The sequence below is a fragment of the Cuculus canorus genome, chromosome 14, assembly GCF_017976375.1.
Source record: "Cuculus canorus isolate bCucCan1 chromosome 14, bCucCan1.pri, whole genome shotgun sequence".
NCBI lineage: Eukaryota > Metazoa > Chordata > Aves > Cuculiformes > Cuculidae > Cuculus > Cuculus canorus.
The window spans coordinates 15434047-15448152 of record NC_071414.1 but is presented as its reverse complement, the minus strand read 5'-3'; the positions used below and the strand labels follow the sequence as shown (position 1 = coordinate 15448152).

Genomic DNA, 14106 nt, shown 5'->3' with positions numbered 1-14106 from the left:
TAAGAACCAACCTGATATACTTCTCAGAATATTCTCCAAGTTCCTCGTAAACCGCAGCTTTGGGATTTCCTACGCCATGCCTGGAGCTCAGCATTTAATAGCTTTTGATGGATTATAGAACTTTCAAGAATTTCCCTAAATCCCTTTTAAAACTTTCTGGCATCTGCAGCTTGCAGTGGAATGAATTCCAGTTTAATTATACGCTATGTGGAAAAATAGTTCTTACTTGTTTTACATCTGCCACCTGACAATTTTTCTATTCTCTGAATTTTATTTGACGGTTCGTGTTATGAGAAACAGTAAACAATCATTCCAAGTTCAGTCTCTTCATGCCACTCACAATTCTGTAACTCTATCTTTTTAAGAAATCATCCCTTTTTCAGAGTCAAAAGTCCTAGTTTATCTAAACTCTCCTTACACAGGAGTCGTGGCTTATGTTTACTTTACTCAGGCTTTTCTGTGGGGTTTTCAGCAATGGGGCAGCAGTGAGATGTGCACAACCTGAGCTACACTGACAGAGTATCTAAAATGCAGACACATCATGCGGGTATACAGAGCAGATCAGTGTTCTGCATCCGTCTCTTGATAGTCACTGAACTAATGTTTTCCTAAAGCTATCCTCAACTCCCACACCTTTCTCTTCAGAGTTCCAGCTTGTGTACAGATCAATATATATATATATATATATATATACACAGATTGGTTTTATCCCCATATCCATTATTGGCATTTATCAACGTCAGACTTCATTTTCCACGTTCAGTCACTTAGTGTCACGAGGTCCTTCAGCAGCTCTCACTGTAGGTTTGCTTATTTCAATTAGCTTGAGTAATTTCGTACGCTGAACAGATTTTGCCACCTCCTTTACTCCTTTTTCCAGCTCACTGTCACACATGCTCCCATGCACCCATCCTTGTGGGACACCCTATCCCCATGCAACACCATTCCCTTTTATCTAATACTCTGTTTAACAGCAGTTAACAAGGGAGCAGCATCCAAAGCTTTTAAAAAATCTAAGTACTCTACATGAATTGGATCACTCATATACTGACACCAATGCCTCCAAACAACTCATAACAGATCTGAGCGTGAGTTCCCTACTAGTCTTACCTCACTTTATATAATTTTTACTCTTTTTTTGCAACTGATTTTACTTTTCATAGGAAAAAGGGACCACTCACCATCAACATGCTCATAGGGGAGCCAGTGGTGTTTCGTGTTCTGGTACTCAAAGTAAGGATCCCACTGTCGGCACTGCTCCTCTCTGAAATCTTCGAAGTCCTTAGGACAGTCCTGAGTGTTGCAGAGCTGGAACTCGTAGCTCGGCCCCACACATGTACGGCCTCCGTTAGCAGGACTTTGAAGAGGAGAGAATACCAGGCTTAGTTTTGCCACACTTGCATGAATCAAGCATCTATCAAACCTTTTGAGGAGTAATTTGATTCACAGTCATGTCAGTAAGCACTTGATGAAGCCAGTGATGTGTTTCTGCTCTGGAAAAATATCTATTTCTTGTAAAATCCCACTGTCGCTATTTAGCTCATAAAAAGCAATTTCTGCATGAAAAGCTTCAAACCACTTGACAAAGGCAAGAAAATCCATTTTCTCAGTGTGGCCCAGAAAAGGACGTAAGTCATCATGACTAGATGAAGCAACTCATTCCCATTTACCCCTAAGCCAGCAGCAAATCCAGAAACAGCCCAGCTCAGTGCCGCAGCCCCACGCAGACGGACATCAGATCACTGTTGGATCTGGCAACACAGAGTTCAGGATTTGTGCACCCTCTTCCAGGAAACATAGAGAACATTAGTCTTTTCCTACATGAAAACAGATTTTACAACTAAAACTGTGCCCACAATTATAAAGGTACCTTTTCATTCTGCCAACGTAATAAAGGTGCAATAGTGTAATAGCACTGTCAAGATCCCTGTAACTGCATAACCAGCTTCATGGATGGATAAACTGAGAAATAAAGATGATTCAGGGCTTGCTAAGGGGCAAAAGTTGAATTTCTGACAAGACATACTACAAGTCAGATTTAGCAAGCACCACTCAACATCCTTTACTGCATTACTGCACTCATAATTCAGCAAGGATTCTAACCATTCCTTCGCTCCACATCAGAAAACCGCATGGGTGTATGTATACTTACTGCGGATTGTCACACTGCCGTGTCCTGTACTTCACTCCGGTGCCACAGGTGCGAGAACAAGAGCCAAACTTACTCCACGCTCCCCAGTGCCCATCCTGCTTCAGGATGTCTGGTGTTAGCCAGATGCAGTGACCTTTAAAGCAATGCTAAAAGAGAAAATTCGATGATTAAATTATATCAGATCAGAAGCTTACGTGCAGCAGATTTCATTTTAAGCACAAATTCTGGATTTTTTTTCACCAGCAGAAAGTAGTGAGACTTACTGTGAGATCATGCCCATGACCCCAAACTCTCACAGATTTTATGAACTTACCCATGTTAAATATGAACAAATATGCTTGCAGGATTCAAGCCTTGTTAAACCACTCTCGGCACTACATGCCTTCATCACACGTCTGCAGCGGTGATGTCAACACAAATAACACAGATTCATTTAAGGGAAATGGTAGAGTCCCAAATCTTGAGGGCTAAAGGCAAATTCTGCCCCTTCCTGACTGCACGGAGCCACTTTGGGCAGCAATGGCAAGAGCTCCCGCCACAGCACAGTCCTTCCCAGCAGCTCCTAACACGGAATACTTATTCCTGCAAAGACGTGCTCAGCAGAGTGGCATGAAATTAAAGCCAGCTCACATTTTAGACATTAGTGCTATTAAATAAAGAACTCTTGTTGTCTCCTTGGAGATCTCATAGTAAACCCGATCAAAACACTAGGAAGCACTCATTAGGGAGCAGCCCTGGGCACAATGAAATCACATTCTACCAGGCTTTCTCTCTTCTTTTACCTTACAGCCTTCCAGTACCTAAAGGGGACCTGCAGGAAAGCTGGGGAGGGACTCCTTATCAGGGATTGTAGGGAGAATGGGTTTAAGCTGAAAAAGGGAAAATTTAGATTAGATATTAGGAAGAAATAGCGTTGCCCAGAGAAGTTGTGGATATGCCATCCCTGGAGATGTTCAAGACCAGGTTGGATGGGCCTTTGAGCAGCCTGATCCAGTGGGAGGTGTCCCTGCCCATGGCAGTGGGGTTGGAACTGGCTGATCTTTAAGGTTCCTTCTGACCCAAACCATTCCATGATTCTATGATTTTTAACACAGTCATTTTACACAGGGTGAAACACACAACTTGGAACATTCCCCAAATCTATAACTTATTTATGCATTTCTTTAAGACTCTTCATATCTTCAGTACTGATACTCTCTACTGTCTCCTCTCATTAAAGAAACCCAACAATGCCTTTCTACCAATATCTTCAGTCCCTGATCAAGGAATTTTTTCTTAGCTAAAGTCAGGATAAATTATTCTCAAGGATCATAGATTCTGGCCCCTACTGGTACTATTTCTGCTTTCATAAAAGTCTACTGATGAAGTGCGGGTGCTGGAAACTATTCCCAGCCCAACAAATGACTTTGCATTAGACTGTTGTAGTTTGTCCGTGTTAACGGTTGCTGTCAGGATAAGAGCTTTGGCTCAGGCGCACAGATGGCTACAACAACAAGTGCAATCAGTCACTTACTTTCCTTAACATTCAAGTCAACAACAACATTTTACACAGCTTAACAAGCCCTGGAATGCAGGAATTTGGCAGGCGGCACAAGCCGAGCATATGGCTAAATGCATGCTGCCAGCAAAAACAAAATCAGAAGATATATAACAGGAGAGCGTTCTTAAGCATAGAGCGATTAGTGCTCTGGAAGACAAATTTAAAAGTGATGGCTAATCATTAATAATGCTGAATTTAAAGAGAGAATCATTAGTAAAATGGTGACAAGACACAGCTTACTGATTCGCTAGTCTGCTCAATGACTGTCTCTTTCTTCATGTAATTTATTTTGGTGTTGATTTAGTTGGACACAGAGTAGAAAAGAGAGTAGAAATTAGGTTTCAACTATTCGTTATTTCTCACAACTTCAAATATTCAAAGTCAAAACCTATGAAATACATGAATTACCACAAAGCCAATTATACCAATCCTGTTCGGGAGCTGTAATGGGCAGATTTTTCTTTGCTGTTTGACAGAACAAGAGATAATTCAGCAAAGCATGAAAGCAATGCAAAATGCTAATGTGTCCTTTGCTTTCTTCAGTTTTGAAGCTCAGCGCTGTACCCTTCAGGGGCTGTTTACTTATGGCTTTAGAGAGGTTTGTTTGAACGAACAGTTTGAGGTTTTGGGCACTGAGTAGTAATGGGACCGTTCAGAGAGATGCAAGGGAAGTTGGCAATGGATCAACTTGTCAATACACATTGCAGCTGGGCTTGGAAGCAGATGAGATGTGACAGCTCCTGATCTGTTCTTGTTTAAACATCCTTTTATCAGGGTTCTGCATCCCTCAGGTTTAAGTAACTTCCACAGCAATCAGTGAATCCCTTTCAAGAGCTACATAGCGTATGTTCATTATGCAGTGATCCAGTTCTTGGACTCCATGGAGGAAGAGATACATGATGTTGTGTTTTCCAATCTCTTCCCTGTTTCAGCCAGTAAGAGGAGGATATGGATTTGCAACAAACACTAATAAACCACTCATTTGATACTGTGACTGGTCCCTGAATTGGAAGGGAAACATGGAAAAGTGTTATTGACTTTGCTGCATAAAGGAAAGAGCAGCACGGATTTTTACTGGAGAAGCTGGTCATACGCCTGTTGTCGGGAAGCTGAGGCAGAGCTATTAGGAGACAAGCATTTGTGTAAAATGAGTCATTCCCAGCTCTGCCTTTTTGTTCATGGATTAAAAGAAAGAAGCCTACATGAAACAAAATGATTCACAACTGAATCTTAGTCTGTGCAGATCCATGCAAGAAAATGCACGAGAAGGTGAAACCTGGGACGGAGCAACCTCCAGGGTAATAAAGGAAGCTAAAGTCAACCCTTTCTATTGCTACTACATGATAAGATGGAAAACAGAGAACTTCAAACACTATTCCCTTCAGAAATAGCGGTTTTCATTTAAAGACTGAAGCATATTAAAGCTTTTTTTTTTTTTTTAATGAGGAAAAAAACCAAACACATGGGTAAATGCGAATTGTTTTTTTAGTGGAAGACAAGATGACTTCTTGCGGTCTCGCCTATTTTTCTGGCAAACAGGACAGTCCAAAACAAGTGCAATTTCCAGGAGAGGAAGCTTAAATCTCTTGCAGTAAAAGATTCCACTGCTGTTTTCAGCAGTTCTTTGAAACAACTGCTGTGGATGCCATAAAATGAGCCAGAGTGTTCCTGTGGGCTTACCATAATTGCAGGTTAATTTTTCAAGAATAGACTTGCAGATCTTCCATGATTATCTCTACCTATTAAGTACAGGCAATCCTCCTGTCTGCTCACCTGACACCCCGTTATCCACCAGGTAACCCCTCGCGCTGCATCATGGCTGCGAGCTCTCAGCTCTTCTCACTCTCCTGAGATCATATCAGTACAGAGTTACTTATTTAGTTGTATTTCCGATCACATGCAGGCTGGCACGCTCTGCTCCATCTGTTTGAGAATAATTAGTTGCAAGGGACAAACTCAAAGCTCTGACACTAACGTGTATCCCAAGCCAGTAAAAGTTTCTTCAGTGGAGAATCAAGTTTTCTCACTGTTTCTGTGGTGACTAACACAGCATACACTTACCCATCTGTCTCCTGTCTCCGAGAGAAGCTGAGGTCAGCTTTCTCAGTGGGAAATTATCTGGATTGCTTTGAGCACACATTAGTGTTTTCAGAAACCTTTTTTCTTGGTCCATTTTTCTTTGCAATAATATCTATTTATTTCAATATTTAATCATTCCCTTCCTTTCCTGACAGAATCAAAAAGTCCTTCCAAGTTTGACTCAGATTGTCTCATTAAGTGCAAGTGAAGACAATATCTGCTAAGCTTGTGCTGGATCATAAGCCAAATCCAAGAGCAACATCAGCTCGGCTGGCAGAGCAGCTCTTATCGCTCTCCCAGAAAAGAAGCAAAGGAGGCTCAGGTGGTGCAAACCTTTGTGTTAGTCACTGCAGCAAGCAGATGGACTTGAGCACGCGATCTCCTTGCATGAATGACTTTGGGGCTTATTTCTATCCTGTGGAGAGCAGACAGCTACTTCAGCCAATATAAATGTCTACCCAGAAGAGTAATAGTTTAAAAAAATGGTACAACAAAATCTGGTGGTCTATTTCCGAAGGTTGCCTGGCTTCAGAAGCCTGAGGCCAATCGCACAGCTAACAGAACTATATACAACTAAGGAATTTATCAGCTGAAAGCCTATGTTTTTTTGAATCCACAAAATGCTATGCAGAGTTAAGATTTGCACAGTTGTGCCTTATCTGCATGGTTTACTATAGCAATTTATAGAGTCTCTTTGACTTCACATTAAGACTCCGACCCTCCATATGTTTAACTTTACACACTGGAGTTATTTCATGGAAGTTAAAGTGATCATTCAGACACAGAAATAATTGAAAGGTGCTGCATCATTGAAGCTTCACAGAATTGACAGAATATTGCCTCTTGCTATCGAGAACTCAATCTAGTTTTAAAAAAAATACAGGCTGAGCACAAGAGAATGTATCCTATTTCCTTTAGTATTTTATAAAAGTAGAAATTTTCTTCTCTGGCTGAGATGCTCCAAGAAAATATTTTATTGTTCTATCCCTAAACCCAGCAAATGATTGGTTTACTGCCAATTAACGTAACAGTTGTTCGTGGTGTCCATTCACACAAGGAGACTTATTAAAAAGTTTTTGAAACGGCAGAACCTCGCTCTTTTGGCAACTTATTTCGAATAACATGCACAGAAGAGCTTATATACACTTACATATATTTACTTAAATATACATCTCTATAGATGCACACATACACACACAGAGACAGCATTAGGAACTCTACTCTTTCTTCCACTTCTAAGGATCAGTGCTTAGGTTCAACACACAGCCTGGGTGTGCAGAGACACGGTCCTTATCAGTGTGCTTGCTGGACCCGCAGACATGGATCTGGTGACTCCTATAGGTGTTCTCGCCCCCTGATTGTCAAGTTAGGAAAGAGGCAGCTGTACTGGATTCTCCTCAAGAGCATCTGCTAAGTTTGGGAAAGCAAAGAGACCAGTTATCAGTTATCTGAACACCAGGCTTCGGTGTGAACATCTACGCACCATCCGCCGTGTTAGTCTCCCAAACACCGCTTTCATTTCTGGCATTCGGTCCCCTCAGCTGCTGCAAAGCCAGGATGTTTCCCTGACACATCAGCAGTGTTGTGATTGGTTTGAGCTTAAAATAGGCTTTGGGAATTAGCGGTATGAAATCATGAAAACTGCAAGCCTCTAAAGCGGGAAACAAATGGATCTTTTTTGAATCAACATCTTTAATTGCTTATGTTTCTGTTCTTTTCTTTTCTGGTGTTATTCCAAAGAAAGCAGAAAATCAAGTTGGAAATTATTTTCCTTTTCCTCATGTGCTGAAGAGGTATCCTGGGAAGCTGACACACTGCAACCAAGTCCCAGCTTTGCATTCTACAGTCCCCATCCTTTCAGGTCAGAGTCTCTGGTATCGCCTGAATTGATGAAAACAGTGATCAGGGAAAGGTCACATCAAAGACAGGAATGAAAAGGAAAGGAAAAGTGGAAAAGGACTGATCTGATGTGCCTGTATTAAAAATACCAACAACTAATAAACACACCGGTCAAATGCTGAGCTCAGATATACAAAGACAGTTGTACAACCTTCAAAACTCATGCTATTTTTAAAACAATGTTTAGCTCAGACTGCTGAGCCTTATCTAACAAAATGGTTTTCACTTTATATAATTTTCTCACTTTCTCCTGGAAGGTTGCAATAAGTTGATTTATCAAAAAAACTGGGACAGCTCCTCTGGGAATAAAACAGTCATAGTCCTATCATCTACTGAAACTTCAGACTGTGCACATCCTGCCTTGCATCTCCACTGAGCTAAAAAGCCTGGCTGCCTGCACAGTTTGCTGAACCCTTGGATCCCAAGTTCCAGTCCAGAGAAAACTTTTACAGCTGAGTTACATAATATCCTGACAAACTGTTTATAATGGAAGCACTGACAGATCCTTAACTGTATGGTTACAAGTTTTTTTTTTTCCTTCTAATTTCTGTTCAAACACCAATACAAATGAATGGCTTGGGAAATAGGGTGATGCAACAAAATGAAATATAACTATTTTTCTGGCCGTTTCATGCATACTTTTAACACAAAAATCACGATATAGAAAAGTAAACACAAAGAAACTGTCTTAAGATTTTGGATGTTAATCTAAAATATATATGCATATATGCGTATATATATATTTAAACAAGAACCAGAGCCGTTGTAGCAGGAATAATCTAAAGAGAGAATCATAAGGGAGCAGTTTACATAGAGCATGACTTGTTAGGGAATTAATTTAGCATTACATTATGTTTTCATAAAAAAGATATTTCAAACCACAACAGCAGCTGCTAATAAGGTTCATTTATCGCATAAATGATGTCATCCATTGGGTTTTATAAAACATCTTTCCAAGTAGCGACATCTTCCTCTCCCCCTCAGTAACCGCATCCAAAGCCCAGTGAAGCCAGACTTTTTCAGCAGACTTCAAAGGACTTGGAGTTCAGATTCGCTATTAGCACAGCGTGACCTCCACAGAAGGATAACAGAGTCCAGAATGGACCTACTGGCGGTCAGAGGCGTCTGAGTCCTTGTCACCTTGCACCTTCCCTCCATAGTTTCTCATGCCTCCCTTGACTCTCATCAAGCCAGCAAACCCATCTCTGCAAATCTGCTCTTCTCTCTTTACAGTCTCTCTCTGTTGTCACACCTGCTCTCTAGCTAACATTCGACTCCCACATCCATCCTTTCCCTCAGGGCAACCACAGCAGCCTTAGCTTGGCTATCACCTCCAGGACCTCACTGCTCTCTTCACCCCCAGTACCAGAGAGGCCAGTAAACATCACAACAACATCAGCAATACAAACACACATCCCTGATCTCACACAAGCCATAGGCAAGTGGAAATTTGCCCAATTTTTGGATCTGCCACAAAGACTTGGCAAGAAGCACAGAGAATCTGCAGATATTTTCAGAACTTACAGGAGAACGGGCTTCGATGGTCACAGAGCTGCCATGCAGGACACGCCAGCCCTCACGCCTACCTCCTCCCCTACTGCTGCTCAACAGCTTTAATTGCGCTCAGACCTTGCCTCACATCTCAGCAGATTTCAAGCCCTCAAGACAGGTTCTTCTCTTGTTCCCCTTGATTTCATGGGGAACATCCCCAGCTGCACACAAACACACTTCAACACATATGAGCGTACAGGTACACACGGCATCCACTCTCACCTTTCCTGGTGCACACATGGTCCCATCCAGCGGAGGCCCTTTCTTTGTTTTGCAGAAGTAGGGGTTCTCGGGATGGCTACACCACAGCTGCTTGCAGGGATCAAAGGTACGGAACTGAAACACAAGAAAAATCAGAGTGGACGATGCTTTAAGAGAACTCCCACTGCGAACTGCAATAGAAGCTGCAGCATGGTGGGTTTTTTCCTTTCTTAGCTTTACCATGCCAGCTGTTATCCCTGATTCCTAAGGAACACCGTGGTGTCTGTGTCAGCATCTCTGAACTTTCATGCAAAATCATTGGTGACTCTGAAGTGAGATTTCACCTCCCTTTATAAGGCAAAACCTGAGCAACCTGGTCGAGTTGAAGATGCCCCACTCGCTGCAGGGAGGTTGGACTAGATGACCTTCACGGTCCCTTCTATGATTCTGATAAAAATAGTTTTACACTAGTGACAAAAGGCAGATTGGGCAAGGGGGAAAGGACAGCAAGACTCACTCTGTCTTTTCTTACAGCTTCTCCGAACAACGTTGCAAACAAAACAAAAAATCCTTAAGTATTCACGGGGGAGGTAAAGGAGCTGCCCAGACTGCAGCTCAGCTGCTGCAGTCCCCTTTTTCGGGGGATGGAAATCTGAGCTCAGGACCCTGATCCAATGCCAATGAATAAATTGGCATTTTACTCACAATGCAAGTGTTTGTATAGGAGAGGATGAGAACCACCCACCACATGACATGCTAAAGTATGATGTCTGGACATGGGTTTGGCTATTCCGAACAAAGACGACGAAAGCCTCCATCTCCCAGACTGTGGAGTACAGCTGTAAGGAAAGACCATCTTTGGCTGGGACGTTCTTCCCAGGCAGTGTAAGAAGGACACGTGTCAAGACACAATACTACAGCTGACGCTTTAAAGGTTCTCATCCATTATCTAGAGACACCACTCAGTGCACAGATTCCTGCAGACGGGAAGGCAGAAATTTCACGTGCTAGGAGCTGCCACACCAGCCAAAAACATCTCTTTCCATTTAATATTTTGTCGTACTTGAGGAGATGGAGGTGGGAGGCAAAGCCCTTCTGGAAAAGACTCTGCTTTGTAAGACCATTCCACTGAATATTGCACTAGTATTGCCTTGCTTTAAATTGACTTTGTCTCTTGTTTTCCTGGTACAAGAGAGCCAACCATGTGATCAAGAGTCCTTGCAAGTTGCTCTACTTGCTGTCAGGCTTATTTTCTCGTGCTAGGCATCAAAATGCATCAGGCTTTCCGTAAAATTGGATCATAAAAGTCCACTGCCCTATGCTAGCACTAAAAAATGTACCACCAAATCCATCTCCTTCACATCTGGGTGGGATTTTCATAGCAGAATAACTAGCTGCCAGCAAAGGGAGGCTCACTAATGCAGTAAGCTCGTTTGCTTGAAGTCAGAAACTACAGAATAATTCTTGCTCTAACTCCAGTTTAAAGATAAAAAGACAGAGATACTTAAAATAACGTAATTGTCAACATTCAGTCGTTATTCCTTCCTCTCAGCTAAGTGGGCATATCTTTCCTTGTGGCCTTGACTACACTGTCCCTATTAAGGACATTTCAGAGACAGTTACAGCACTCCTGGATGAGAAATAGCAGAAGCCAAACTTAAGTACTCACAGCTGTGCACATCATGTAGCCCAAACCAAAATCAAAACGGCACTGTTCATTCATGGAGTAGTGAATTCCTGGCAGTTGTGGAAGGGAAGGCCAGTCATGTTCGAAGGGATCATCACGCAGACAATCATAGGAACTGCAACGGGCAAAAATTACAGTAACAGATGGGGCTGTGAGACTTGCACAGTGTTTGTGGTTTCGTTGCCTTTTTGTTCCAAACAAAACAGAGCCTACGATTTCTCAGATGTTGGTCACGAAGAGTAGCTAATATTGCAATTACATTCACATTAACTTCACTATGTTGTATCCACATTTAATGGATTCTATGTATTTTTCCTGAAGCTTTCCACTGTAATTTCCATTTAGCTTGCAGGTAAATTCCTATCAGTCTCCAGGATCCTTATGTTAGAGGAATCAAAGGAAGAATCCACACAAGACCAAGAAGAAAAGAAAGTTTAATTAATTTTCCATTTGTGGAATTTCTTGCTACCTGGAACTGTCTTTCAAGGGAAGTGTTAGAAGCAGAAGCCAGGGTAATGATACCAGATTACCACTAAGGCTGCAGTTTTCCTGTGTCCTTGCTGAGCAGCAGCAACTCGTTTACAAGCATGTGTACTTTCCTGCCTGCATTAAATGCTCAGGTTTGCTCCTTCTCTGTTTCTGCTGACAGCTCTCAGCTCCATCCATAAATTATAGTTTATTTTCTGTGCGATGAATATGGGAGTTTGCCCTCTTGTCCTAAATAGTGAGGACAGTGGGTAACATATTAGAATCATGTTTGACGAAGTTGCAGGGACAACCGAGTACTGATGCCAATAGCACTGAATGGTTAACACGGTATAATATTTGGTTAATTCACCAAACCAATATGATTAACAGTATTGCTGAAATGCCTCCAGGTTATTTAACAGTCACGAGGACACCACAGATGAATCTATTCTGGCAACCATTCTGGGTTGCCTTGAAGATACCAAGAGTTGAAAGCAGAATTTGGAGGTTAGATTTACTTCAAAGCAAACCATCGTTCTGCTTTGTTATAAGATATTTTAAAACAGCTGTATTTAAAAGAATGTAAAGCAGCCCTCTAGGCCTTTATTTAATGGTTAACACTCTGAAGGATCTTGATAACTGAAATAATCACACTTCCCTCACAATATTTTTATTCCTTATTGCCCTGCCTAAGATACCTAAAGTAATAAAAATATTGACAAAGAGACTGACCGATGCTTACTTTGTGTATTTTGCTGCAATTTTTTTCCTAGCCATTTTCAGGTTTTGTTAGGTATCCTAGTAGTTTCCCCACATTTCTCTGTACATCTTGCCCATAAAACAGAGGAATATTTTTTCTATAAGGAGCAAAAACATGGTCATAAACATCAGAGTTTGTCAGGGAACTCCAGTGCAGGGCTAGTGCTCAAAGTGTCAGGTTCAAAGGGAAGGCAAGAGACATAGATGAAACTGTTTAAATAGCTTTTGTATGTATGAAAAGTAACAACTGACAAATTAATTCTAGAACCATGTTCTTTCTTTAGATGTCTATTCAAGCCAAGAAAAGCCCTGAGCACTTAAAGAGCAGAATTTTCTCTTCAAGCAGCACCATCTTAGCATTGACAGGTATCATAACCACCAAACGGCCGTTGAAGCCAAATCTGGTATCTGTAAGAGGCTCCATGCTGCTGGGTAGCATAGGCACTGCTCCCCCCTAGAAGTTACATTAGAGAGGGAGGAAAGCTAGCAATGAGATAAGTAACAGTGTCTTCTCATAACTCCCGAGAGGACAGCATATGTACTACCAATGTCTAGAAAATGAACAGGTATAAATGCAATGAGAACAATTTAACATGGACTGACATCAAACTAATTGCATTATTTGCAGTTGATGGGAAATCATCTCATTCTCGATAGGATGGAAAGAATTCTTTGTTTTATTCAACCCCGTTTGAGTAACTAACAAAAGGATAAAGCACAAATGCTAAATGCAGGATTGCTCTTACATGCCTCCTAACCAAGGAAGAGAGGCTGTTTAACAGCTACTCACTGGAGATACCGATTCAGCTCTTGCTGGCTGCAACGAGACCAGTGGAAGCGATGAAATGCAGCTTGCACGAGGGGGGCCATGATGCTTCCCAGGCGGACTTCGTCTCCGCATCTGTTCCCCTGGCCATCATGCTCCATGCCTAAACTGCTCCGCACAGGAGAGAGCAGGCACAGTTACATCGCAGGTGAACTCTGAGAGCTCAAGTGCTTCCACATCCCAAATGTCACCAGTGGCTGATTGCAACAAGGTTCATAAGTCCCTTGAACTTTGTCCAAATGAGCAAAGTCATGAGAAATAAGACAGGGTGAGGCTGAGCTAGTCTGTAGGAGCTCCCACAGAGAAGCACTGACCCTCGAGAGTACTTTCATGCGATTAGGTTAATCCACTTTCAAAATAGACTAAAAATGCCTCTTTAGACTTCTGTGCACATCCACATTTGTGAATTCCTACGGCCAAATGAATCAATTTCTGGATTAAGGATCCAGTCCACCCTCCAGGAGCATTAACTGAAATTTATTCATACTCTGGCCCGCAGCTATTCAGTTTACCTAACTTTAAAAAAATCACACCTTAGCTTAATTTGAAGTAATTTCCAATTGTAGGCAAATCCTTTAAATGGGGGAAAAAAAAAGACAGACACCACACTGAAAGCTACTTTAGAGTAGCTGCTGCTATGGCCCTGCAGCAATTCCACATTGTTCAAGCTTTCTAGACAATTAGCCAAGTTGCAGATATTTAACATTTTCTTCTCTCTTTTATTATTAATATATTTTTTTCCTTCCCTTTGTTAGGCTCTTGTATTGCATTTCTTTAATATGAACACTGTTTGATTAACATGGGCAATACCTGTCCATAACAAACCAAATTAACAGATTGGGGCTGAATGTGATTTGAGAGATTACAAACATTCTTCCGCTGTATCTCTTTTAAAGCTCACTGTGTATTCTTTTTAATCCTAATTAAAAAAATCTGGTATCAAA

The 14106-nt window shown here is 41.6% G+C and overlaps 1 protein-coding gene across 2 annotated transcripts in view; it reads right to left on the bottom strand.

The window, feature by feature from the left end:
- ADAMTS2 (ADAM metallopeptidase with thrombospondin type 1 motif 2) overlaps positions 1–14106 on the bottom strand; it is a 179823-nt gene that overhangs the window by 22746 nt on the left and 142971 nt on the right. For both annotated transcript variants that reach the window (XM_054079224.1, XM_054079223.1), the window contains exons 8-12: positions 13127–13270; positions 11092–11224; positions 9444–9557; positions 2153–2298; positions 1182–1357 (exon numbers count right to left, since the gene is read on the bottom strand). In XM_054079224.1, coding sequence (XP_053935199.1) covers positions 1182–1357; positions 2153–2298; positions 9444–9557; positions 11092–11224; positions 13127–13270 — 713 coding nt within the window. The remainder of the gene's footprint in view (positions 1–1181; positions 1358–2152; positions 2299–9443; positions 9558–11091; positions 11225–13126; positions 13271–14106) is intronic.